Source organism: Dipodomys spectabilis, unplaced genomic scaffold (assembly GCF_019054845.1).
Source record: "Dipodomys spectabilis isolate Male_0828 unplaced genomic scaffold, ASM1905484v1 ptg000261l, whole genome shotgun sequence".
In the NCBI taxonomy this organism is placed as follows: Eukaryota; Metazoa; Chordata; class Mammalia; order Rodentia; family Heteromyidae; genus Dipodomys; species Dipodomys spectabilis.
Window position 1 is genome coordinate 202,919 of NW_024870938.1, and position 26,917 is coordinate 229,835.

At 48.9% G+C, this 26,917-nt stretch overlaps 1 protein-coding gene across 2 annotated transcripts in view; it reads right to left on the bottom strand.

Annotated features, from left to right (window-relative positions):
* The window catches only part of LOC122125100 (high density lipoprotein binding protein), a 71,840-nt gene that overhangs the window by 17,525 nt on the left and 27,398 nt on the right, over positions 1–26,917 (bottom strand). Inside the window, exons 1-16 of one of the 2 annotated variants that reach the window (XM_042699647.1) lie at positions 20,688–20,740; positions 18,620–18,684; positions 16,708–16,819; positions 16,229–16,386; positions 15,000–15,215; positions 13,986–14,192; positions 13,648–13,863; positions 12,904–13,110; positions 12,614–12,721; positions 11,138–11,242; positions 10,776–10,854; positions 8,495–8,634; positions 6,755–6,859; positions 6,079–6,192; positions 5,171–5,257; positions 4,880–5,011 (exon numbers count right to left, since the gene is read on the bottom strand). In XM_042699647.1, the coding sequence (XP_042555581.1) occupies positions 4,880–5,011; positions 5,171–5,257; positions 6,079–6,192; positions 6,755–6,859; positions 8,495–8,634; positions 10,776–10,854; positions 11,138–11,242; positions 12,614–12,721; positions 12,904–13,110; positions 13,648–13,863; positions 13,986–14,192; positions 15,000–15,215; positions 16,229–16,386; positions 16,708–16,783 (1,950 nt within the window). In that variant the 5' untranslated portion in view covers positions 16,784–16,819; positions 18,620–18,684; positions 20,688–20,740. Of the gene's footprint in view, positions 1–4,879; positions 5,012–5,170; positions 5,258–6,078; positions 6,193–6,754; positions 6,860–8,494; positions 8,635–10,775; positions 10,855–11,137; positions 11,243–12,613; positions 12,722–12,903; positions 13,111–13,647; positions 13,864–13,985; positions 14,193–14,999; positions 15,216–16,228; positions 16,387–16,707; positions 16,820–18,619; positions 18,685–20,687; positions 20,741–26,917 lie in introns of those variants that run through there. The other variant, XM_042699646.1, reaches the window with a different exon arrangement.

A 26,917-nucleotide genomic window follows, 5' to 3' on the forward strand; every position in this document is an offset into this window, starting at 1 on the left:
TTTGAACCAAGATCCTCAGATCTGTCTCCTGAGCAGCTAGAATTACAGGAGTAACCTACCAGCGCGCATGGTTGAGACCCTTATCTCTGATTAACCACCAAAATGCCAGAAGTAGAGCTAAGCTATGGCTCAAGTACAGCACTATTCTTGAATAAAAAAACTCAGTGCCAAGGCCCTGATTTTAAGCCCTAGGACCAGCAAAAACAAAAAGAAAACGAGGGGGGAGGGGGAAAGTGATAGGAAGAAGGGGAGGGGGCTGGAGGGAGAGGGAGGGAGAAAGGGAGAGAGGGAGAGAGACAGAAATACAGAGAAGAAACAACAAAAACAGCCCAGAAATTAGCAACTAAAATTTGATGAAAATTCAAAACTTGAGACCTACGTATCTAAGTAGCTCTAAGAAACACAAAGACACATCCGAACATGTTTAAAGCTGGTGACAGAGACCTGTACAGCATGGGTGGCTCAGGCCTGCAAGCCATACTGGGCAGGAAAGTTCATGAGACTCTTACCTCAACCATCAAAATGTCAGAAGTGGGGCTAGGAATGTAGTGGTAGAGTGCTTGCCTAGCATGCATGATCCCTCGGTACCACATAAACAGAAAAAGCTGGAAGTGGCACCGTGGCTCAAGTGGTAGAATGCTTGCCTTGAGCAAAAGCAGCTTAGGGACAGTGCCTAGGCCCTGGTTCAAACCCCAGGACTGCCCGCCCCCGCAAAAAAGCCAGAAGTAGAGCTGTGACTCAAGTTGTAGGGTGCCAACCTTGAGCAATAAACCTAAGGGGCCAGCACCCAGGTGCTGAGTGTAATGTCCAACACTAGCACATGTGTGAGCACATGTGCACAAACACGAGAAAAACAATAAACCAACAGGTAAGTAAGACCACACACACCTCACAAGGAGCCTTCAGACATGGGGAAAATGGACTACACATCACACAAGGGAGTGAATCACTCCAGAATGGCAAACCCTAGATTATATAAATAACCATGAACAAACTACTGTGGGTGTGGTTAACACATGGACTTAAAGGCAAGAACTGGGAACAAAGTCAGGAACAGGGGTAGAACCTGGCACAAAAATCACTTGGGGTACATTGTGCAACTTGACTAAAGCAATCAGTAGTACAAAAACTGGTGGTTGGGTTGGGAAGGTGGCTCAGTGGTAGAGTGTTCACCTTGCATGCATGAGGCCCTGGGTTCAATTCCTCAGCACCATATAAGCAGGAAAAAAAAAAAGCCAGAAGTGGTGCTGTGGCTCAAGTGGTAGAGCACTAGCCTTGAGCTGAAGAGTTGAGGGACAGTGCCCAGGCCCAGAGTTCAGGCCCCACAACTGGCAAAAACAAAAACAAAACAAAACAAAACAAAACAAAAAAAGGTAGTTATCATGGTCCACTCTATTAAGCATATCTTACTAAAATAAAAATATGCACAGGAAGGAACTTCCTGAACAGAGTCCCAGGGTCACAACAAATTGGAGAGAGACTCGACAAATGGGACTACCTTAAAATAAAAAGCTTCTGCACAGCTAAATCTATCGCAACTAAGCTAGTAAGACAACCAACTAATTAGGAAAAAATATTTACCAGCAATGTATCAGACAAGGGGTTAACATCCTGTATATACAGGGAACTCAAGAAACCAATCCCTCCCAAACCTAACAAAACAATTACTAAATGTGTAAGGGAATTAAAGAGGGACTTCTCAAATGAAGAAATAAAAATGGCAAAGAAATACATCAGGAAATGTTCATCATCCCTGGTGGTGAAGGAAATGCAAATAAAGACAACCCTGAGATACCACCTTACCCTAGTCAGAATGTCCCACATCCACAAATCAGCCAACGACAAATGCTGGAGGGGATGCAGAGAAAGAGGAACCCTATTACACTGCTGGTGGGAATGTACACTTATACAACCCCTTCGGAAAGCAGTCTGGAGGGTCCTTAGAAAGCTAAAGATTGACCTCCTTTACGATCCAGTCATACCACTTCTAGGCATCTACCCTGAACAACAGGAACCAATATACAAGGACACGTGCACCTCCATGTTTATTGCAGCACTGTTCACAATAGCTAGGATATGGAAACAACCCAGATGCTCCACCACAGATGAATGGATCCAAAAATTGTGGTATCTATACACAATGGAATATTATGCAGCCATTAGAAATGACAAAATAATGGCATTTGCAGGGAAATGGATGGAGCTAGAAGGAATCATGTTGAGCGAGGTAAGCCAAGAGCAAAGAGACAAATGGTACATGGTCTCCCTGGTAAGCGGATGCTAAATCCAAAATGTTAGGTGATAGGACAAAACTAACAGGACTTAAGAAAAAACAAAGAACTCCCATTCATCTGGTTGAACCACTAGTAAATATCCCCATGCTGCTGATCACATGTATGGTGTATATGTGTACACCGTTATATGTTTGTTATACACTGTGATAAACAATTTGCTCCAGGAAAGTTAGAATGAACTTGTGACTTTAAATAAGCATCATTATTCCACAATACTGTGAAATTTGGGAAATTATGTAATCACTTAATCACAATTTAAAAAAAAAAAAAAAAGAACCTCGGGGAAGGTAGGGAGGGAAGGGATGGTAGGGGGAAAACAATGGAGGGAGTAACAAAGCTCAATAGGAAGTGTACTCATTACCTTACTCATGTAACTGTAACCCTCTGTATAGTATCTTTACAATAAAGAATTAAAAAAATAAAAATATGGAGAGACTGCAATAAATGCAGTTTAATCACATTTGTTAAATATACTAAGTGTATGTGTAATATGCCAAATTGCAAATATAATTCGATGCAAATATCAGTTAAAACTAGCTTCATTAGCCAGGCAATGGTGGCTTACGCCTGTAATCCTAGCTACTCAGGAGACTGAGATCTGAGGATCATGGTTCAAGGCCAGCCTGGGCAGGAAAGACCATGAGACTCCTATCTCCAATAAACCACCAGAAAACTGGAAGTGGTGCTGTAGCTCAAGTGATAGAGCGCTTACCTTGAGCTGAAGAGCTGAAGGACAGTGCCTAAACCCAGAGTTCAAGCCCCATGACCGACAAAAAAAAAAGCTTCCATTAGAAAAAGCAAGCTCCTGGGCTGGGAAGGTGGCTCAGTGGTAGAGCGCTTGCCTTGCATGAATGAGGCCCTGGGTTCGATTCCTCAGCACCCATAAACAGGAAAAAAAAAAAGCCGGAATAGGTGCTATGGCTCAAGTGGTAGAGCGCTAGCCTTGAGCTGAAGAGCTGAGGGACAGCACCCAGGCCCAGAGTTCAGGCCCCACGACTGGACCAAAAAAAAAAAGAAAAAGAAAAAGCAAGCTCCTGAAAAGAAACCTTAAAACCAGAAAATACAAAAATAAAAAATTAAAAATAAAATGTCGGTTTGGGGCTTGCAATTCAAGGCCTGGGCGCCGTCCCTGAGCAAAGTTTGCTTAAGACTAGCACTCCACCATGCTGAGCCACAGTGCCATTTCTGGTTTTCTGGTGGTTAATTGAAGGTAAGAGTCTGAGACCTTCTTGCTTTGAATTGGGATCCTCAGGTCTCAGACTCCTGAGTAGCTAGTATTACAGGCATGAGTCACCAGCGCCCAGTAACAAATAGCAAATTTTATTCCAGAGAATACTATGAGGGATATAAAAGAAGGTTTTTGTTGTTGTTGTTTTGTTTTTTGAGGTGCTGGTCCTAGGGCTTGAATTCAGGGACTAGGTACTAGGTGCTATCCTTGAGCTTTTGTATTCAAGGCTAGTATTCTACCACTTGAGCTACAGCTACACTTCTGACCTCTCTTTTTTTTTTAAGTTCACTGGAGATAAGTCTTAAGGACTTTACTGCCCTGGCTAGCTTTCAACCAAGATCCTAAGATCTCAGCCTTCTGAGTAGCTCAGATTATAGGTGTGACCACCAAGGAGGTCAGACATTTAATAATGACAGATTTCTCACCACAAACAAGAGGCAAAAGCAGCATGGACAGTAAGAATAATGTGGAAATATATTATAAAACTTTATGTTGAGCTGGTGGTTCATGCTGGTAATCCTAGCTACTCAGGTGGCTGAGATCTGAGGATCATGGTTCAAAGCCAGCCCGGGCAGGAAAGTCCATGAGACTCTTCTCTCCAAAAAGCCACCAGAAAACCAGAAGTGGCCCTGTGGCTCAAGCGGTAGAGCACTTGCCTTGAGCTGAAGAGTGCAAGGACAGCGCCCAGTCCCAGAGTTTATGCCCCACGACCAAAAAAAAAAACAAAAAAAAAAAAACTTTATGTTAATAAACTTGACAATCTGGATGAAAGAGGACCTCCCCCACTCCCTCCCAAAAGCCCAATAATACCAAGCATATTAAATAATACCAAGCATATTAAGTAGATGGATTATCCTCACATTAAACACCACCCTGTAAAAAGAACACAGTACAACACACACGACAGCATGAAGAGATTTCATGATGTGTTCTCACACATCATGACTATACTCACAACTCGCACACGCTTCTAAGAGTGAAGACAGATATGGACCACCTGTAGGTGTGGGGAGCCAGGACAGATACATGAGCCAGAGCCCACTGGGGGTGATGGAAAACCACAGACTGGCCGTGAGAATTATTCTACACTTACCACACACATACCAAAACCACCAAACTTCAGATATTATTAAATACCTCGCAGAACCAGCACTGGGTCAAATACACTGCTGTGGGCCAAGAAGATAAGCGTGGTAGACAAATGGCAGAGAGCTACTGACCGTTTGCTCAGCACCCCCGGGTTTACACCGGGGCAGGGCTCGTAGGAGCCCATGGCAGCCCAAAGGCCCTGCATGGCTGGAACCAAAGGCCCTACTATTTTATAACACAGGAAGTGGTCAAGGCTGTCCGTCATTACCAAGTCTTTCTGGATGGACAGAATACGACTCCGGGCAGCTTCACAGTTGGCTCGCTTGCCTGTGATGACAATGGTCTCAGAGTTGCTGTTCTCTGCAGGAAGATCAATCTTGGTATTGCTTTCTTCACGAATCTGCATGTAGGGAACCAAATACGAAGAGCAGAGGCTTACCACAGCAGCTAGGCCTGAGCACTGGGTTGAGGATAGGCCATACCTCCTCTCCACCTATGAGGAGATGGCTCAGGGCCCTTGCTGGGGTTAAAAGGCACTGACGAGGGGTGAGCTAGTCACCTTCTTAATGTTTGCACCTCCTTTCCCAATGATGTTCTTGTGAAACTGCTTGAAGATCGGAACAGAAATTGAATAGCTATTTTCCACCTTAAAAACACAAAAGGATAACAAAATTAACCCTCCATGACAGAGTAAAGTCTTCCACCCCTGAAGCAGCATGAATTTGACAGGGCACCAGTATCAGCAGACACTCGAAGCTATGAGCCTTTCTTCCCATCAACTTGACCTTTAGAGGTCTGTCATGGGGACAGACATCATTATGTTGTCCAACATCTGACTAATTTGGTGGAATGTCAGTCAACTTAAAGGCCCTCTATGAAGAGTCACAGAAAATGTAGATGTATCTTCTACAGTCCAGAAGGCATTAAGTCTAGCCACACACCCTGAAACTGTTCTGGCTCAAGGAATCATGCCACAGGCCGGGACCACAGCTTAACAAGGAAGGGGCTCAGAACACCCATCAAACCAACACAGAGCCTCGTACTGCTAGAGCCCCTGGCCACCTCCTCTCTCTCGAGGCAGGCTTACTGGTACAGTGAAGCCTCCTCTGAGGATCATGGACACGTGGCAGGACACATGGCAAGCTGTGGCCTTTCCAGTAACCTCTACTTCATGCTTTCTAGATCTTGGCATGGTTCCCTCTTGTTCTGTTACTCCGTGTTTTCTGAGACAGGAGCTCACTCTGTACATAAGGATGGCCTCAACTCACCACCCCCTTGCCTCTGCCTCCTGAACTCTAGGACTATACTTTTGTTTGTCTTTCTACTTCAGTTTTTGAAGAATATGTTAAATCAATACATGACTCCTCATTTTACTTGGTTAGCACTGTCCTTATCAGACCGGACAGCTCCTGAGCCAGGAGCTCCCATGGGATGCATGCCCCACAAAGGGTTGCACCAAACCCGTACCAGGTCTGCCACCATCTTCTGCATGTATTTTGTGCATTTCTCCACCTCATTCTTAGGCCCTCTGAGTTGAACAACGTCACTTTTTTGTGCTGGGTCTGGAAAGTTAATGATAACCTAGAACAAATCAGGAGAATGAGTTTGATTATCAGGCCTGGGTTCCAAAATACTAACAGAGGTAGGGGAGAAGGATGAAAGGGATAACACTGATCAAGATGCATTATACTCACAAACTAACATGCTGAATTGAAATCCCTTTGTATAATTACACATATAATTAAATAAACTTTTAGAGCTGGGAAGGTGGCTCAGTGTCTCGTAGAGCGCTTCCCTCAAATGCATGAGGCCCTGGGTTCAATTCCTCAGCACCACATAAGCAGAAAAAGCCTGAAGTGGTGCTGTGGCTCAAGTGATGGAGTGCTGGCCTTGAGCTGAAGAGCTGAGGGACAGCACCCAGGCCGAGTTCAGGCCCCACCGCCCAGGTCGAGTTCAGGCCCCACAACTGACAAAAAAAAAGGAACATTCCTAAAGGACAAACGAGCTTACTCCTAAGAAATCACATAAACCCTTGGGGTTAGAGGCATAGTTTGGCTTGGTAGAGAGCTTGCTGGGTGAAACGATCCAGGGGAGCCCCACCTAAAACAAGAACAAAAAAAGAATGCCTTTGGCAATCTTTTACCTCTGGGAATTTGTCACGAATTTCACGGATCCTTTCACCTTTCTGGCCAATGATTGTGCGATGAAACCTTTGCTCAATGATTAGATCCTTGGTACGCTCATTTTCCTAAAAATATAATTAAAGTAGATGATTCTATTATCACAAGTAGAGGGAGACTCCCTATCACCAGGAGATAGCGGGAACCCAGAGACCACTGTTGGGGTAGCCATTAGAAAAACCACTAGGAAACACTGGCTCCACCCCCAAACACTACATACACCAAATCTCCATTTGCATTCAGTATGTGTTATATTCCTGAACAAAGTACAGGGCCTTTTAGCTGAAAGTGCTGTCCCAATAGTGACCATCAAAGTAACCCCGACAGTATTTCTCCCTCAGAATGGAGTGAGTCTAGCACTGTCCATACGGGCCCTGCCGCCTGAACCCAACTTCCCCGAGTGGGTAATCAAGAAAGAATGGTTCATCCAACATGGGGCACTGGACGGGTGGTCTCCTCTGAGAGTCCCACTAAAACATCAGAAGAAAAAGCAAAGCAGAACCCAGGGAATATCATGACCAGTCTATCAAAAGTTCTGCAGAATTCCGGTGGTCAGATTGACATCTGGATGACAGAAATGAATGGTACAGTGCAGGCAGAAAACCCTGTAGGACAAGAGGCCCTAGGATAAAGAAAACCTAGGTCTGAAGAGTGAGGAACAGCCTGACTCAGGAGTGGCACTACTGAGTCTCAAGTCCGGCCACATGAGAGTGCTCTGGCTCAGAGCCCAGGAATGTTATCATCGCCTGTGGCAATGGCAACCAGGTCACATGGGACCTGGGTACCACTGTGCTTCTCTACTGCTCAGGGCCAAAGGAAAGACATGCTGGTGATCTGGGAGGCAAAAGAAATGTGGCCATCCAAAATGGATGGAGATACGACAAAGTAAACAGGACTCGAGCAGCAAAGGACTCCGCTGAATGTGTCCTATCATTTCTTTCCTTTCTTTCTTTCCTTCTTTCCTTTCTTTCTTTTTTTGGCAGTTGTGGGGTTTAAACTCTGGGCTTGGGTGCTGTCCCTGAGCTCTTCAGCTCCAGGTGAGCGCCCTACCACTTGAGCCACAGAACCACTTTTCATGTGCTTAATAGGAGAGCCTCAGATCTCAGCCTCCTGAGTAGCTAGAATAACAGGTGTGAGCCACTGGCGCCCAGATGTCATAACATTTCTAAATGATTCCAGGTTCTTAATCACAGATATGGTATGTATATCTGTCTGTCTGTCTATCTATCTATGTGTCTATCTATCTATTTGCACGTCTGAGGGAAGCTAGGAGGAGGGCACAGAATCAGAGGGAAATGGGAAGTAATACAACAGAGGGGCCCATCAGCTGCACTGGACATTGATGAAAACAAGCTAAGCAACTCAAGGGCCGCGATGGGAGGGAGGGAAAGAGGGAACAGCTGACACTAAGCAAAAGGAAAGAAATGTACTTATCACCCGATGTGGAAGATCACAGAATTCACAAACATTATAGATAATGACAATTTGCCTTGTGAATGTTAAAATCTGTTTCTGACTTTAAGTATCACTGTCTCACAACACTGTGAAATCTTAATCTCTAGAAATGTGGCCCCAGTAAGCCCAACCATGTGGGACTTGGTAACTCCCACGCTCTAGGCCACATACCTCAACACAGCTGCCTTAAGAAGCAGCCAACAGACAAAGACCTGTACCTCGCTGGCAGGACCTGGATGCTGGCTTACCATGCGAGAGGCGAGCTCCAGAAGCTCCCGCTTGGCCTGCTGCACACCCTGTGGGTCGCCCTCAATGCGGATCAGGTTGCTTTTCTCACTGTCAGGAGGGATGCGCACGGACACCTTGTACTGGTCTTTGATTCTGTTGACTTAGGACACAAAAGAAGCACATCTTGGGCACAGAGGCTATGATGGTCCACCAATGACAGCCAGCCAGGAGAGCCAGCCTTCAACTACCCTAATCAGTCATACGCATCAATAAAAAAGTTTCCAAGACAGGATTTTGCACTGTCTAAAATGAGAACTGGTTATATTCCTCAAGGTACTACAAGGTTTTGAGGGCACTGGCTCTTAGCCTTGATTACAAGTTGGCACTGCCCTGAGAGCTTCGAATGACTGATGTCTGGGACTGAGTAGTTTTGAAAGTTAGCTGGTTTGCATGTGGTTGGAACTTTAAATAAAGATTCCAATATAATATATATTATATATATTTAACATGTACAGTAAGTATAGATACTTTTTTTAAACCTCAATCATAGCACTCAAACTTGTTTGTACTAATGTAACCTACAAATGAGGCAAAACATTACAGATATTAACTCAAGACAGGATTGCCTAAATAACTGTTGAAAAATATGTGGAAACCAAGCTGCTGTCAAGACTCAGTTACTGTCAGCTCTGATCAAACTGAACACTTTGTGTGCAAAACAAGTGGAGTTTCAAATTCTCTTCCTGCCACGTTCTCTGGAAAGAATCTGACACCAATGATCAAAATGCAGGTCCCCCAAACTCCAGTTTTTCCCTAGGAAATGAAGAAAGTGCATGCCCATTATATAGTAAGAAAAGCAGGTTTCCTCAGAAGGGTGGGGCTATGCATCTACTCTAAACAGTGCATACTCCAATCTGGGACAGGGACTGACATGACACAGGGAAAGAAACAGCAAAAGCCAAAAGTGTTGGGGGCAGGGAGTAGATCTTAGATTATGGACGAAATGAGGTTGGGAACTGGATCATAAGAAAATAGAGCAAAGAGAATTCTATGACCATGCTACGCTCAGAGGTTCTGCAATGCACAAGGAGTAGAAATCAGAAATCATGTCTGATCTGTACTATTCCACTTTTATTTTAACTGATGCAAGAAACAAAACCACAAAGCAAGGTCATGGCATGTGCATGGTTTGAGGAGTGCCTGAAATCAAGCACTGATGAGGACCACTCTTGTACCTATCATGAAAACGTCCCTGAAGAGGACACACTCAGACACCAAGGAGTACTTTGTGACCAAAGCAGACTGCGTAGAAAGGATCCTCATTGGCTGAACAACCCATAAACAGTAGTGCTGGCCCTCCTATACAGGAAGTAAAGCTGTTTCTACAATACTTAAGCATGTGATATGTATGCATGTGCATATGGCTATGCAGTTAAACAGAGGAAATGTTAAGAAGAATCACTGGAGCGGGGTATAGTGGCTCACACCTGTAATCCCAGCACTCAGGAGAAAAAAGGGTTAGGAGCTCAAGGCCACTCTGAGCCACACAGCAAAAGCCTGTCTCAAAAAAACAGAATGCAGCTGGACATGTTGGCTCACGCCTGTAATCCTAGCTACTCAGGAGGCTGAAATCTGAGGATCACGGTTCAAAGCCAGCCCAGGCAGGAATGTCTTTGAGACTCTTATCTCCAACTAACCACCAGAAAACTGGAAGTGGCACTGTGGCTTAAGTAGAGGAGCACTCGCCTTGAGCTGAAGAGCTCAGGGACAGTGCCCAGGCCCAGATTCAAGCCCGACTGATAAAACAAAAAACAAAACCCAAAGTGCTGTGAGTTCAATTCCCTGCAGAAGACAAACGAACACACTTGGATCACAGCAAGTGAGTATTCACTGAACACATATCCAAAGATATCCCATTCTACGCTGTCCCTACAATTTGACAAGTCAAAAAGCTGAGTCTGAGCTCACTCAACAGCATTCCTCTCTGAACTGGGAAGTGACACAGAGAGGCCTACAAACACTAGTGGGTCTGAGAGTAAGTCTGGCTGAGATTAAGGGTCTTTGGTGTGCCTACTACATACCCCTGCGGTCTTCCAGGGAGGGTGGATTAGGTTGATTTCTCAAAGTGACAGCTCTCTGATAGGCCTAAAAGCATTAAAAGGAAAATAGGCCTCTCCTGGCAGGCGAAGAAGGCTGCTGTGACTGCAGCTTCTGACTCGAAGTGAAGGCCTCCTCAGAATCTCAGAAAGCCCTGCTCACCACACGCGAGCCCCACCTACTACCCTTCATAGCCTCACTCACTGTTGGCTCCATTCTTCCCAATGAGGTGTCTGTGGAACTTGTGGTCAATGTTGATCTCCACATAGTCCATCCGGTTAATCTGTGGGAGGAGCATAAAGACGGGTCAGCAGACAAGTGCTGGGGTTGGAGCCAGACCCCCAAATCCAGAAGACGTTACTCCACCTTGACTGACACAGGTTTTTCAAAATCGCTCCTCTAGCACTTCACAGACCCTCTGGGATATCAGCTAGCTTCAAGCTGTTTAAGACCCTCTTACTGGGCAGCAAGGCCGCCTTTTAGTCCTGAGCCCATGGACACCCAACAAGGCTTCCAGTTGTCCTCAGCTCAGTAGCACCTTCCCTATGGCTGGAACAGGCACTTACCAGGTCTTTGACTGTGCTCTCGATCTGCTCCTGAGCCACATTCACGTCCTCCGTGGGACCTTCTAGGGTGATCTTATCCTCACCTTCTGTGAACTCAATGTGAACCTGCCACACCAAAATGAGAAAATGAATAGCGAAGGCCAATTGGCACAGTGGCAGCAGCCTGAGCCTCGGGGGCGCTGCTTGTCCCAGACTGCTGTGGAAGGAAGCTGACCCCAAACTGCTACATACAAATGCCAAGAAGGAGGATCACAACCACTGCCTTGTGGAGGGCTGCGAGGGACGAGGGACGGCTCAGGGAGCGGCATGATTTTGGCACTAAGCATTATTATGGTCTGATAGATTTTCCTTTTGCTGGGATACACCCAGAACAGACACGTCAAAGTCTCAGGCTGCGGCTGACCTCACAATCACCGACTAAAGCACATGGACTTCACTCACTATTCATGTGCTCGTGTGCCATTTTCATATTTCACTTTTGGAAGGCCAACTCCTCTCTGGCTGAAACAGGGAGGTAACAGAAACAAAAAAAGGAGAGCTGGGTATGGTGGTATATACTTGTAATTCTAGTACTCAAGAGGTTGAGGCACGGGCTGGGAAGGTGGCTCAGTGGTAGAGCGCATGCCTTGCATGCCAGAGGCATAAGCAAAAAGAAAAAAGCCAGAAGTGGCGCTGTGGCTCAAGTGGTAGAGCACTAGCCTTGAGCTGAAGAGCTGAGGGACAGCGCCCAGGCCCAGAGTTCAGGCCCCATGTCCAGACCCCCCCCCCAAAAAAAAAAAAAAGATTGAGGCAAGGGGACAGAGGGTCCAAAACAAGCCTGGGTAGCACAAAAGATAACCTAGAAGGCATAAACAACCTTGAAAAAAATGTCAGGGATGAAATTTTAAAATGAGTAGAGCTGTCCAAAGTGGTTGAAGTACTCCCTGTCACCTGTCAAAGTCTGATTTATAATGTGCATGCCAAGGGTCTGGAAGGCAGGAAGGTAGAGTAGCTCACCAGGACTCTGAAGCTAAAAAATCAAATCAGGTGGGAGGACACTGATTGCAGGACAGAAACGAAAACACGGAAGACAACGCAATCTGAGCAGCTTCCTCTCTGCTCAGTTTCCTGGGGTGCTACGTCTGTCCTGGAGTAAGGACAGCAAGGTGGAGGGTGAGGAGACCCACCCAACCTTTGTCTAACACAGCCTGTGTGCAGGGAAGTGAGGACAGACGGTGTGCAAGGCATGGTTACCAGGATGTTAAACCAGCAGTCCTATCGTGTTTCTAAAGTCATATACCACACCTGGAAACAAAAGGCTAAATAGCGTATGCTCCTACAAAGTTATTCTCTTCTCCTATCGCTAGTATTAGAAACTGGCTATGTCCAGGAGAATAACAGATTAAGAAAGTGGCATTATCTTTAAAAGCATTCCAAGGACAAATAGCAACAATAAAATACCAAATTTAACACAGTAGACTTGAAATGTTTCCTTACCTTTGGCATCTGCTGAGTGATTTTGGCCAGATTCTGCCCTTTCTTGCCAATGATAAACCGGTGAAGCCAGGAAGGGGCAGACACAGAAGAGACTGTAAAACTATTGGCCTAGGACAAACAGGACAATAGACTTTAGGTTTGTGGAACTCAAGGTTATGCTAAACAAAGGCCAGATTGCTCACCTCAAGTCGAGAGGTGAGCATCCAGGCCCACGGGATATAATAAGAGTCAGCTCATACAAGGCCCCAGAAATTCATCAAAATGGTGTATTCCCCAGGGGGAAAGGCTACCTTGGCATAAACTTCAGTCAATGCCTGCCCCAACTTTTCAGGCTCGCCCCGCAGTATCACAGTCTCAGAGACGCTATCTGAGGGCGGTATCTCAACAGAAACTCCAGTTCTTTCCAGGATCTCTTGCAATGAATTGCCCTTTGGCCCGATGACATACTTGTGCTGGGATTTCTTCACCTCCACTGCAATGGTTGTGGTCTTCTTTTTCTAATGAAGAGCATTAAGGACAATCAGCAGGAAAGACATGGGAGGCAGACAGTGGGAGCAGAATGTCACTGCCAACAGAGGAGGAAGTAAGCCAGATGAGACACTGACAACAGAGCTAATCCCCAAAAATGAAGACATGACTAGCCTCCCTAGAGACTCTCCACTTCCCAAGGATTACATTTTCCCTGAAGTCAATCTGGAAGACTTTGAAACTTCAACTTTGTCCCCTAAATTAAAGAACAAGGTCCAGACCTCAGTGATGACCAATGTGAGCTAACAGCTTAAGCAAAGATGAACGGCTTTACGCTGTATGTATAACCCCTATGACAACCCAGGCAGCAAGCTCCTAGCCTGGCTGGAGGCCTGGGAGAAGATCTGAGATGTGCCCGGCATTCAGCAGCTCAGAAGGAAGTGTGGACACCAACATCTAATCACTAGAGATATAAGAGGAGAGGCAGAACAGGGCTTAGCCAAGCCTCCAGACGTAAGTCCTGCTGCACAGTCCTGTCTACTGGCTCTCACTCCTTTACATGGTACCTTTTCCTCATAAATCTTCTTGATTCGAGCCACTGCCTGAGCCAGCTGTTCCTTCTCTCCAGTGAAGACAATTTCTGTCCGGTTGACGCTGGGTGGGGGGATGTTGATGCGAGTCCCTGTCTCCTGCATGATTTCACCCACAAGTCTGTTGTATGGACCAGCGATGAAGGGGTGGAAGGCCTTCTCCACCTCCAGCCTCTCTACAGCACGCTTGTCCTACAAAGGACAGGGAGACTGATGAGGACACCCAGGCAGGAAAAGGCTTTCCAGGGTCAAAGACAGACACTACACTAGGCCTGTGACAGGGTGACAAATGCACAGGGCTCCAATAGCTTCACCTGCTCAGCAGAGATGAGAAGGACCTCGTGGCGAGCTTTCTCAATACCCTCTTTGGTGCCAGTGATCTTGATCTGATTGCTGGGGTCATCTGGGCGTGGGATCTGGATTTTGGTTGCAGTTTTTAGCTCTAGGTCTTGCAGTTTCTCTCCGTTTTTGCCAATAACAAAGCGATGGTGCTCTTTTGGAATGGGAACAGTTGCGGAGGCCTGTACCAGGAAAAGAATTAGAGACAATGAAACTACAGGGCACAAGTGGCTCCCACCTGTAATCCTAGCCACTCAGGAGGCTGAGATCTGAGAATCCAGATTTGAAGCTAGCGTAAGCGGGAAAGTCCATGAGACTCTTATCTCTAATTAACTACCAAAGAAAAGCTAGAAGGAAAGCTATGGCTCAAGTAGTAGAGCACTAGCCTTGAGCAATAATAAAAGTTCACGGACAATAACCAGACCCTGAGTTCAAGTCCCAGAATTGGCACATGCAAAAAAAGTAATTATATAAAAATAAAACAATCACATAGCAAAACATATCCAACGTCTAAAGAGAATAAGTAATTTATAATTTTTATGACTGATAAGGGATTTTTAGAAGCTCCTGAAAATGGAGAAAAATAAACTTGACAGAAAATGAGCAAAACAATAGGCATTTCATAGAAAAAATTGCAAATATGAATTCAAAATATGTTTAAAAGCTGGGTTGTGGTGGCTCAGGCCTGTAATCCTAGCTACTCAGGAAGTTGAGATCTGAGGATCACAGGGCAGGACAGTCTGTGAGACTCTGATCTCCAATTAACCAGAAAAACGGGAAGTGGCACTGTGGCTCAAGTGATAGAGCGCTCGCCAGGCAAGCACTCTCCCACTGAGCCACCTTCCCAGCCCCAAATGTCACTTTTCTAAACCATGAAGAACTGAACTGTCCTACTGGCAAGAAAAATCGAGTGAAATTCTAGCGTGTACCAGGCAGAGGCAGCAACACAGCTCTACTACAAGCTCTGGTATTGGCCTAGGGACACCCACCTGAGTCTGCAGTCTAGCAACGATGTCCTTCCGGGCCTTCATAACAGCGTCCAGCTTCCCTGAGACCATAATGGAGAGGCCTTGGTCTTTGGCCAGAGATAGCTCTAGGTGAGCACCAGTCCTCTGCATGATCTCAAGGCAGATTTTTGCTTGTTCACCTTCTCCAAACTGGTTCATGTCCTTGTATTTCCTTTCCTCTAGGGGTACATGGAACACCTGCCCAGAAAAGACCAGAAAAGGTGAGATTAAAATATAAAGAGCAACAAGGATGATCAATAAACAGTAAAGAACACGCATTCATTGGTCACTCACTTATGAAGCAGTGTCTTAGGACAGGGCAATGTAAGAGTCAGGAGAAGCACAAAAGGTCAGCAGACTGACCCTGTGGTGCAGAGAACTACACCCACTGTACAAATGAATGAGAAGGGAGCATCACAAACATGTGCCTGTGAAGGGGTGGGGAAGAGGGGAAACAAACGACTAGGTGAAAGACACCAGGGTGGCCAGAAAAGACCTTCCTGCGACAAAGCCGCACTTACGCTGGAGAGCAGGGGCAACGGGCTGGTAAGTGGAGGGTGGGGTGCAGGTAAAGAGGACCCTTACCCACATTAAGGTTGAAGTCAAAAGGCTTTTAACCAGGACATGTTTTGCTTAATGACTCTGAATTTTATAGAGAATAGGTGGGAGAGGGGAAGGATGGAAGCACCATCCACCACCCTCGTCTGAGGCATGAGCCCCCCCCCCCCCCCCCCCGCAGCGGCACATTTTAAAAGGCTGCAGTACAAGGATTGAAACGTGCCTGCTTGTGCACAGAGGGGGTGAAAAATTATTGATGTATGGGTGACAATTTCTTTACCACATCCAGGTATCAGTTCACAGGAAGCCCATATCTCATAGCTAGTGAAATAAGAAAATCTGAACTCAAGATTTAGACAGCAGCAGCACAGGATAGATTAAGTGAGTTTCACATCTGGTTTGGCAGTCAGTGCAATAGCACTAGGGCCCCATGAATCTGACAACTAGCGTTCAACTGTGTGCCAGCCCTCCTGGTGTCAGGAAGAAAGGATAAGCACAGCAGAATCTGGACTCTTCAGGAATATTGGACAGAGGAACTGGTTTTATCTGAAGATTCCCTCCCTTTACATACCCAAAGCAACTACATCTTTGCATGTTCAAAACACTACTGTTTCCTATGTGGACAGAGGGGTAAGAAGGGATGGCTTTGCTACCTGAGTGATGACAGAGGCCTTGATGGGCCGGATCTTGTTACTCCAGGCTCCGGCAGGTTCCTGGGCATTTTCCAAGCAAGCTGCTTTCTCAGGAAGTGGAGGGAAAGCATCCTTGTAGGTTGGAGGGTCACTCTCTTCTTCTGAGTTTAAGGTGGTAACTAGACCAACATAGATTTGGAAGAAAGCCCTACTTTAAGTGCTATGGGAGGGTTTTAATAGGAGCTCTCTACTAAAAATTCAAGTATTTGAGTGACAAATGGACCCCTCTGACTCATTCAGTGATGGGACAGGGCCCCAAAAGTCACTAGGCCCAGAGACCCCCAATCCTGCAGGCTCTTTGTGGTGACCCCTGTGCAGCGCACCTACCAGGAGCTCTGCTTCTCTACACAGCCATAACCCTGGAAGGCAAGCCCAAGCAAGCCCTTCCAATTTTTATATCCCTGAGAGTCAGCACGAAAAGCACATAAAGGGACTGTCACCTTTAAGTTGCTGCGGAATCAGCCCACTTCGGTGTTCAGCAAAACTCTCTTGGGTCAAAACTGCAACGGAGCTCATGGTTGATGTCACACCACACACAGTCCGGGTAAGCCACTGTAGCAATAAAGAGAGAACAGGGACAAGCCCAAGTAGAGCTAACTCTCAACATCTATGAGACCACGAGGACAAGCCGGGGAATTCCAAGTAGGAGAGGGTTTAGGACAGTTGTTTAACCGACCAAACCTTGCCTGAGACCAAGGAGACAAGGCTTTGCCCAAGAGATTCAGTGTCAGGATGCTCAGGGGTGAGAGTGTGTACCCACCTCTCCGTAACTGGGAACACCGAGAGTCTGTACCCCTACGGGCCTCAGTGACACAGTCTGCAGTACCCCCCACACCCAAGGGGCCTTGGACCACCAGAACCTGCTCCCAGCCCAGCTCCTGCAGAGGTCAACACCAGGATCATAGTACATCTCTCTTTTTTTCTTGTTGTGGTACTGATCATTAAACTTGCTTGTAAGACAAACATTCTGGCGGTTAAGTATACTCCAGCTCTCTTTAGCCTTGATTATTTATTTTTTTCTGGTCCTGGGGCTTGAACTCTGGGCCTGGGCTATCCCTGGGCTCCTTTTGCTCAAGGCTAGCACTCTCCCACTCAAGCCACAGCTTCTTCTGTGATTGATTAGTGTCTCACAGACTTTCCTGTCCATGCTGGTTTTGATCTGTGTTCCTGATCTCAGCCTCCTAAGTAGCTAGGATCACAGGTGTGAGTCACAGACCAAAAAAAAAAAAAAAAAAAAAAAAAGAAGAGAAAAGAATCTCATGGATTTTCCTTCCTGGGCTGGTTGTGAACCATAATGCTTGTATCTCAGTCCTCTGAGTAGCTAGGATGACAGGCGTGTGCCGCTGGCCCTTGGATAATCTGTTATTTTGATTTGTTTACTACATGCCTCCTGATGGTTAACTATAAAAAGTATCATACTACCATTGTTACCACATGTTCAGGACCTAAAGAGAACCCTTTCCCATTCTTAGAAGTGGCAGAAAGTAGCAGCCTCACAGGTTTTGTGGTGCTAACGGGCCTATGTATTAGGTGAAATGCCTTTGACATATACTGACTGCTAACTTCCCTCAATCTACTCTCCAAGTACAGGAGGGCCTTAGAAAGGCAGGGAGCTCAGGCCCAAGGCACAAAGCTCTTCAGTTCAGGACCTCAGTGCTCAATGGCACCACTGGTTCTAAAGGCTCCCTTACTTGTAAATCTAACACAGTTCACCGCTCTTGAGGCTTTAGCTTCTTTCCCCCTCAAGTTTCAAGTGACCTTTGTATAACTACAATGAGGAAGAAAACCATTTTCTTCACACAATTATGCATCAATTATCTTTTTTTGGGGTCCAGTCGTGGGTCCTGAACTCTGGGCCTGGGTGCTGTCCCTCAGCTCTACAGCTCAAGGCTAGCGCTCTACCACTTGAGCCACAGCGCCACTTCCGGCTTTTTTCTTTTTGCTTATGTGGTGCTGAGGAATCAAACCCACGGCCTTGATCATGCAAGGCAAGCACTCTACCACTGAGCCACCTTCCCAGCCCTGCATCAATTATCTTATACATGCTTCCTTAACAGAAAAACTTACTCCTTTGTAACACAGTAAGACCTCTCCCCACATTCAGAAATTAAGCTCTAGTGTCATAAAGCAAAGCAACATTCAAATCAGGATAATCCTCAACAAACGCAATTCACTTAAAAAAAAAAAGACTGCCAACAAAAGGAAGCCAGGACATGACCTCAGGGCAGGTATCTTACCTTGTGTGCTGGTATAGAAGATGAAATGTAGGAAGGAGCTCTAAGCAGGCCAGGGAAACACAGATCCTTGTACTCTAGGCACAGGAAATCTTTGGGGCAGGGCAGTCAAACTTACCAGCAAAATGGTCAATAGCCAGAAAGTCCGTCCGGAGGCCCCCTCTGTCAGCCTGCCAGCTTTTCCTGGTACAGGATAGGAAGGAAAAGAACAAAAAGAAAACCATAGGAAAGTTATTTATTTGAATTTTGCAACTCTTAGATCCTTTTATTGCTCAAGCAAAAAAAGGTCAAAATCTTCTTTACACTTCAGCTACAAATCTTGATACATAGGTAAGTCTCTTGGAAAAACAAACAAAATCTCTGCTCTTAGGCTATTAGCTTCAAACAAAACACACTTCAGCAAAACCTAAACATCTTTAACTCTCAGAAGACAACTCTTCCAGGAAGCTGGGCAAGTGAGTAATCCCTAAGTGCCAAAACTTCTAAGTTTAACCATTCAGAAGTTAAAAAAAAAAAGAATTAGGGGGAAAAGAGAGGGGGCTTCTCCTGCTGTTTAAGCTATGTTTCTTGAAAGTACCTAGCTTTGTCCGTTGAGCTGGCTGGGCTGTGGTATTGGCTGCGGCCTGGGCTGTAGTATTAGCTATGGCATAGAACTGGATGTGGACCTTGGTCAGATGTTCAAGCTTTCAGAGTGGCCAGGATCTTCTTTTTGTGTGTGTGTGTGTTGGTTGTGAGGCTTGAACTCTGGGCCTGGGCACTGTCCCTGTGCTCTTCAGCTCAAGGCAAGCACTCTACTACTAGAGCCACAGTGCCAATTTCAATTTTCTGGTGGTGAATTGGGATAAGAGTCTCATGGACTTTCCTGCCTGGGCTGGCTTTGAACTGTGATCCTCAGAACTCAGCCTCCTGAGTAGCTAGGATGACAGGCGTGAGCCACCGGTGTCTGGCTGAACTAGTGTCTTTTTTGGTCGGTCATGGGGCCTGAACTCTGGGCCCTCAGCTCTTCAGCTCAAAGCCAGCGCTCTCCCACTTGAGCCACAGCGCCACTTCTGGCTTTTTCTGCTTATGTGGTGCTGAGGACTCGAACTCAGGGCCTCATGGACGCAAGGCCTGCGCTCTCCCACTGAGCCACCTTCCCAGCCTTGAGCTACTGTCTTTTTAAGAATCCTCAGTAGCTTTGCAGTTTCTTTGTTCAAGTCCTTCAGTCCCTTCTAATCCACGGGGGATTTGGAAATCAGGTCATAAAATCACAGCATGGGAAGGAACCTTCGAGGCCCTCCTCCGGCGAGCGCGCGGCCACCTGGCCTTGGGGACTCACTCGGGTGAGGGTGCGCAAAGGTGCGCCTGGCACTCGGGCGGTGGAGCGGCGGCGGCGGCGGCGGCGGGCCCTCCACCTCCACCTCGGCCGGCCGGCCGCCCGCACTGCGCCGCGCCGGCCCCTCCACGTGACCCGGCTGCGCCCAGGCCACGTCTCCGCTCACCTCGGGGCCCGCAGCGCCAGGCCCGCGCCTCCCGCGAGCTCCAGCCTGGGAGACAGGCGGTCACCACAGGCACGGAAGCGTCTGGAGGCGCTCGGGACCGGCCGGCGGGTAAGGCTGGGGGCGGGCCGGCCGGCCTCCGCGGGCTGCGGTCGGTCCCGAGGGGGCCGGCGGCGGGCCGGGCCGCGGCGGCCCCGGCCGGGGAGGAACTCCGCGGATGCCACCTCAGCACGGGCCGGCCCCTCCCCGCGCGGGCCGCGGGCGGGGCGGCTTAAAGGGCCCGGCCGCCGCTGGGCGCACTGCCGCCGCGCTCGCTCCCTCGCTCCCTCCCGGCCTCCCTCTCCAAATTCGGTGTTTTTCCGTCGTCTATTTTCCCCGCGCCCTGGGGCTCCGCCAAGTTCCAGTCGGGCGGCCCCGCCCGCGACCACGTAGCCCGGCGGCAGGTGAAGGCGCGGGGCGGCCGGGGGCGCGGACCCGGCCCGGACCCCCCCGCCCCGCCCGGCCCGCCCGGCCCGGCGCCCGCACAGGCCCGGCGCCCCGCGGCGGGCGCGCGGCGGACTTGGGAAAGTTTCCGCGCGGCGGCGCGGGCGGCCATGCGCAGTGTGACACGTAGTGGCCCCGCCCGGCGCGACGGCGGCGCCGGCCCGGACCCCACGGCCGCGGCCCGGTCCCGCGCCCGCGTCTCCCCCACCCCCGCCCCGTTCTCACCCGGAGTCTGTCCGCCTGCCCGCCCCAGGGCCGACCGTCCGTCCGCCGCCGCCGCGCGGGAGAAGCCGAGACGCTCGGAGGCCGGCGCCCGGGCCGCGGCTACTATATAGGGCGGCGGCTCCAATCCCGCCGAGACACGTCAGACGGGCCGCCGGCCCCGCCCGCCGCCCGGCCCAGCGCCGAGCCGGGCCCGCGGCCCCACGGGGGCCCAGCCCGGCCGAGCCGCGAGCCCCGCCACAACACCCTACGGAGCGCGCGGCCGGCGCGCGGACTACTGCAGGTACAGCTGGACCCTCGGACCCTCGGGACCGGGCCGAGCCCGCACAGGCGGCGGACAGGACCGTGACCCAGTGCGCGCCTCCGCGCAGCACTGTGGGAGGTGCAGGGGCAGGGGTGCAGCGCTGTGGGAGGTGCAGAGGGGCAGGGGTGCAGCACTGTGGGATGTGCAGAGGGGCAGGGGTGCAGCACTGTGGGAGGTGCAGGGGCAGGGGTGCAGCACTGTGGGAGGTGCAGAGGGGCAGGGGTGCAGCACTGTGGGAGGTGCAGGGGCAGGGGTGCAGCGCTGTGGGAGGTGCAGAGGGGCAGGGGTGCAGCACTGTGGGAGGTGCAGGGGCAGGGGTGCAGCACTGTGGGAGGTGCAGGGGCAGGGGTGCAGCGCTGTGGGAGGTGCAGAGGGGCAGGGGTGCAGCGCTGTGGGAGGTGCAGAGGGGCAGGGGTGCAGCACTGTGGGAGGTGCAGAGGGGCAGGGGTGCAGCACTGTGGGAGGTGCAGGGGCAGGGGTGCAGCACTGTGGGAGGTGCAGGGGCAGGGGTGCAGCACTGTGGGAGGTGCAGAGGGGCAGGGGTGCAGCACTGTGGGAGGTGCAGGGGCAGGGGTGCAGCGCTGTGGGAGGTGCAGAGGGGCAGGGGTGCAGCGCTGTGGGAGGTGCAGAGGGGCAGGGGTGCAGCGCTGTGGGAGGTACAGAGGGGCAGGGGTGCAGCACTGTGGGAGGTGCAGAGGGGCAGGGGTGCAGCACTGGGAGGTGCAGGAGCAGGGGTGCAGCACTGTGGGAGGTGCAGAGGGGCAGGGGTGCAGCACTGTGGGAGGTGCAGGAGCAGGGGTGCAGCACTGTGGGAGGTGCAGAGGGGCAGGGGTGCAGCACTGTGGGAGGTGCAGGGGCAGGGGTGCAGCACTGTGGGAGGTGGAGGAGCAGGGGTGCAGCGCTGTGGGAGGTGCAGGGGCAGGGGTGCAGCACTGTGGGAGGTGCAGGGGCAGGGGTGCAGCACTGTGGGAGGTGGAGGGGCAGGGGTGCAGCACTGTGGGAGGTGGAGGGGCAGGGGTGCAGCACTGTGGGAGGTGCAGGGGCAGGGGTGCAGCACTGTGGGAGGTGGAGGAGCAGGGGTGCAGCACTGTGGGAGGTGCAGGGGCAGGGGTGCAGCGCTGTGGGAGGGGCAGGGGTGCAGCGCTGTGGGAGGTGGAGGGGCAGGGGTGCAGCACTGTGGGAGGTGCAGGGGCAGGGGTGCAGCACTGTGGGAGGTGCAGGGGCAGGGGTGCAGCACTGTGGGAGGTGCAGAGGGGCAGGGGTGCAGCGCTGTGGGAGGTGCAGGGGCAGGGGTGCAGCACTGTGGGAGGTGCAGGGGCAGGGGTGCAGCACTGTGGGAGGTGGAGGAGCAGGGGTGCAGCGCTGTGGGAGGTGCAGGGGCAGGGGTGCAGCACTGTGGGAGGTGCAGAGGGGCAGGGGTGCAGCGCTGTGGGAGGGGCAGGGGCAGGGGTGCAGCGCTGTGGGAGGTACAGAGGGGCAGGGGTGCAGCGCTGTGGGAGGTGCAGAGGGGCAGGGGTGCAGCACTGTGGGAGGTGCAGAGGGGCAGGGGTGCAGCACTGTGGGAGGTGCAGGGGCAGGGGTGCAGCACTGTGGGAGGTGCAGAGGGGCAGGGGTGCAGCACTGTGGGAGGTGCAGGGGCAGGGGTGCAGCACTGTGGGAGGTGGAGGGGCAGGGGTGCAGCGCTGTGGGAGGTGCAGAGGGGCAGGGGTGCAGCACTGTGGGAGGTGCAGAGGGGCAGGGGTGCAGCACTGTGACCCACGGAAGAGCAGTGCTTGCATTATGATTACAGGCAGCCAGAGCCCCTTCCTAACTGGATGTGGGAGGTGATGGAAGTCAAGAATGGCAGAGAGGGTCTGGGGATTCCGGGATTAAAGAGCAGTGAAAAGTAGTGAAAAGTGAAAAGATGAGGTCAGGGTTCAGAAACCCAGCGCCCAGTGCCCAGTGCCAGCAGCACAGCTGGCAGGGCAGCACAGCGCTGGGTCACTGAAGGCACAGGGAGTCCACTGGGGGAAGCGGCGAGCAAGCCCAGGGCAGCCCTGCCAGAGCAGCTCTCAGCTGCCAGCGCCATACCTGGGTGGAAGTCTTCAGCACTCCCTTTTGTGCTATTACTGTGGTCTTCAGGGTGTTTTTCCCTGGAGATGAACCAATGAGCAACTACAAGTGTGTTTTTGTTGTCTTTTTGTTTTGAGGGTTCAGTATTGTGGGGAGGGAGTGGAGGAGATCAGCCTGTAAGTTTGATGTCAAGGGACTTCCAGTGGAGCTACAAGTCAACACAGGCACAACAGCTGGTGTGCTGGGCAGCTGGCTCAGTGGTGGAGCGCTTGCCTCACGTCCATGAGGCCCTGGGCTCGAGTCCTCAGCACCACACAAGCAGAAAAAGCCAGAAGTGGCCCTGTGACTCAAGTGGCTAGCTTTGAGCTGAAGAGTTGAGGGACAGCGACCAAGCCTAGAGTTCAAGTCCCAGGACCAAAAAAACAAAAACAAACAAAACAAAACAACAGGGCTGGGAATGTAGCTGAGTGATTGAGAACTTGCCTAGCATGCTCAAGACTTTGTATTTAACCTTGTAGTAAGGCCGGTATAGAGGCACACACCTGTAATTCCACCACTGAGGAAGTGGAGGCAGAATAGGAGGCCAGCGTGGGACATTGTTGAAAAACAACAAAAAAGGAGTATGCTGGAGTGAAATTGATAGGAAACAGTGCAAATGTGCGGAAATGCAATCATGGAAGCCCACTCGTAACTAGTATAGGCTATGCTCTGGTGGCTCACGCCTGTAATCCTACTCAGGCAGATAAATCACTATTTTCTCCAATTAAAAAAAGCCAAAAGTGGAAGTGGCTCAGGTGGTAGAATATCAGCCTTGAGTGAAGAAGTGAGACCATGAGGCTCTGAGTTCAAGCCCCACTACTGGCACACAAACACTTTTTTAAAAAACAAAACTTAAGGGTGGCACACATCTATAATCTCAGCTACAAGGATTGGGTAGATAGAAGTGCAAGACCCTATCTGAAAAATAACTAGAGCAAAAAATGGTAGAGGATCAGGTGGTAGATAGAGTATATGCCCAGTAAATGTGAGACCCTGAGTTCAAAACCCAGCTATCAAAAAAACAAATAAAGCTAGGCGCCAGTGGCTCACACCTTTACTCAGGAGGCTGAGATCTGAAGATCAGGGTTAAAAGCCAGCCCCAGCAGGAACGTCCAAGAGACTCTCATCTCCAATAAACCACTCAGAAAACTGGAAGTGGTGCTGTGGCTCAAGTGGTAGAGTGCTCACCTTGAGTTGAAAACTTGAGGGACAGCGCCCAGGCCCAGAGTTCAAGCTCCCCGACTGACCAAACAAACAAAAAAAGCACTGAACAAAACACATTATAAAATCAAGTATTAAATGTATGCCACAAACATCTCAGGATATTGTGCTGACAATCATAAACAGCTTTTGTTCCTAGCTAGCTTTAGTAACTGAAATTAATAGTTTATATAGACTTTTTAGGACTTCTATGTCCAGAATATTCAGAGTAGATAGAGATAACATGTAAACACTGCCTCAAAAAGTGAACATTGGTTTCTCCTAGATTGCTTGAACCTTTCACTTTTTACTAAAGATTTCTAGAGAGGAACAACTCTGAGCCTTAAACCAATATTTTGAGGCTCTGCATTTACAAGCCTGTAATCCTACCTACTCAGGAGGCCGAAATCTGAAGATTATGGTTTGAAGCCAGCCTGAGTAGAAAAGTCCCCATGAGATTCCTATTCATCAAGGCTCCACAACCACCACCAACCACAAAAAAAGAGAGACTTGGTCTGTGACTTTTCAAGTTTTATCCTTCATAGGACAAGGAAGAAGTCAGTCGTTTGGGGCCTTCTGAAGGCAACTGTTTGAGCAAAGTTACTCTCCCCACTCCCCAAATTATTATACCCCCCCAAAGAAGGTAGGTCTGAGGGAGAGTGTATATGTGAGGAGAAGCCCACTGACATGGTAACTAATGGATGTTCTTCATGACTGGCCGAGGCTGGGCTGGGAGATATGTTGGGCAAAACCTCTAGGAAGGTTAGAGTTTAAAGCCCTACCTCTTCTTTACCCAGGAACCCCTAGCCCAAACTGGAAATTAACAGACAGCAAGCCTGTTCACAAAGGAATGACTTTCCTATCAGGGTAAAAGGGATATCCACAGGCTAAAAGTCTAAGGTTCAAAGAATAATATTAAGGGTTGGGTTTATAGCTACTTGCTTACTATATGTGAGGCCTTTGGTTCTATTCACAGTATGGTAAAAAAATAATTTTAAAAATCCAAGTATGTTACTTTAAAAAGTTAAGATGGATGAAATAGGATCAGATTCCAGAACTTCAGATGAGACTATTAAAAGTAATAAAAGACATAAAGTACAAAGTTGGAATTAAAAAAAAAAAATCAAGAGATGGAATAAATCCGTTGAAAACCATGGAAGAGAGGCTGAGAGAGCTCAACATATTCTTACAGACGTTCTAAAGTAAGAAAACACAAAGAACAGAAAAGAGATGGGAAAGCCAGAAAATTCGGGGATTTAAAAACACAAGTTTCCCTTTAAAAAAAAAAAAAAAAAAAGAATGGGAAGCTTGCAGGATAATTTAAACAAGTCCACATCCACACACACTACAGTAGCTAGGTCTGCCTGATCTAGGCGGTCAGGTTAGGACAAAGAATAGCTGGAAGGAGTGCCAGGAGACCAATCTCCCATTCTCAGTGATCAAATCAGGACAAAGAAATGCTTTCATCTCTCTACTGATTCTGTTTGTTTCTTTGTTTGGTGCTGGTCCTGGTACTCAAACTCAGGGCCTGGGCACTGTCCCCGAGTTTTTTTACTCAAGGCTAGCTGTCTACCACTTGATTCACAGCTCTACCTCTGGCTTTTTTGGTAGTTAAGAGATGAATCTCGTTGGGCACCAGTGGCTCACGCCTGTAATTCTAGCTACTCAGGAGGCTGAGATCTGAGGATCGAGGTTCAAAACCAGCCCGGGCAGGAAAGTCCGTGAAACTCCAATAAACCACCAGAAAACTGGAAGTGGTACTGTAGCTCAAGTGGTAGAGCTAGCCTTGAAAGCTGAAGAGCTAAGGGACAGTACCCCAGGCCCAGAAAGAAAGAAAAAGAGATGAATCTCATGGACTTTCATGGCCAGGGTGCTTTGATTTCTAATCTTTTTTTTTTTTTTTGCCGGTTATGGGGCCTGAACTCTGGGTCTGGGCACTGTCCCTCAGCTCTTTAGCTCAAGGCTAGCGCTCTACCACTTGAGCAAGAGTGACACTTCCGGCTTTTTCTGCTTATGCGGTGCTGAGGAATCAAACCCAGGGCTTCATGCATACTAGGCAAGCACTCTACCACTGAGCCACCTTCCCAGACCCTGAACTACAATCTTTAGATCTCCACCTCCTCAATAGCTAGGATTACAGGTATAAATCACCAGTACCTGGCTCTTGATAGTTCTTGAAACTTTGAAATAATATAGTGTATGACTATAAATCCTTTGGCTTAAGTAGACTTGTGGCACATTCCAATACTAGATATGTCAATATTCTTTTCTGTGACTCAGATACAATATTTACTGCAATATATATATATATATATATTATATGTGTGTGTGTGTGTGTGTGTAGATATATATATGTACAGACAATATAGCAGCCTACAGTGTACTTTTCAGCAAGTAACTGAAAGGGTAAATGTAAGTCTTTTCTTTCATGACACTGTTAACTTTTGAAATTTCCTAGATTTTAGGGACATTTCTAGGCGAAGTTAAAATATGCCTCTGAAAACACAAAGCTGCAAGGCCCATGGGCTTCTAATCATACAAAATAATAGTTTTCAAAAGGAACTCCAGGAAATAGAAACAAGGGGTTTTTCTTTGTTGCTGTTCTCATTGTCTTTTTATCTTGATTGTTCTTTTATGT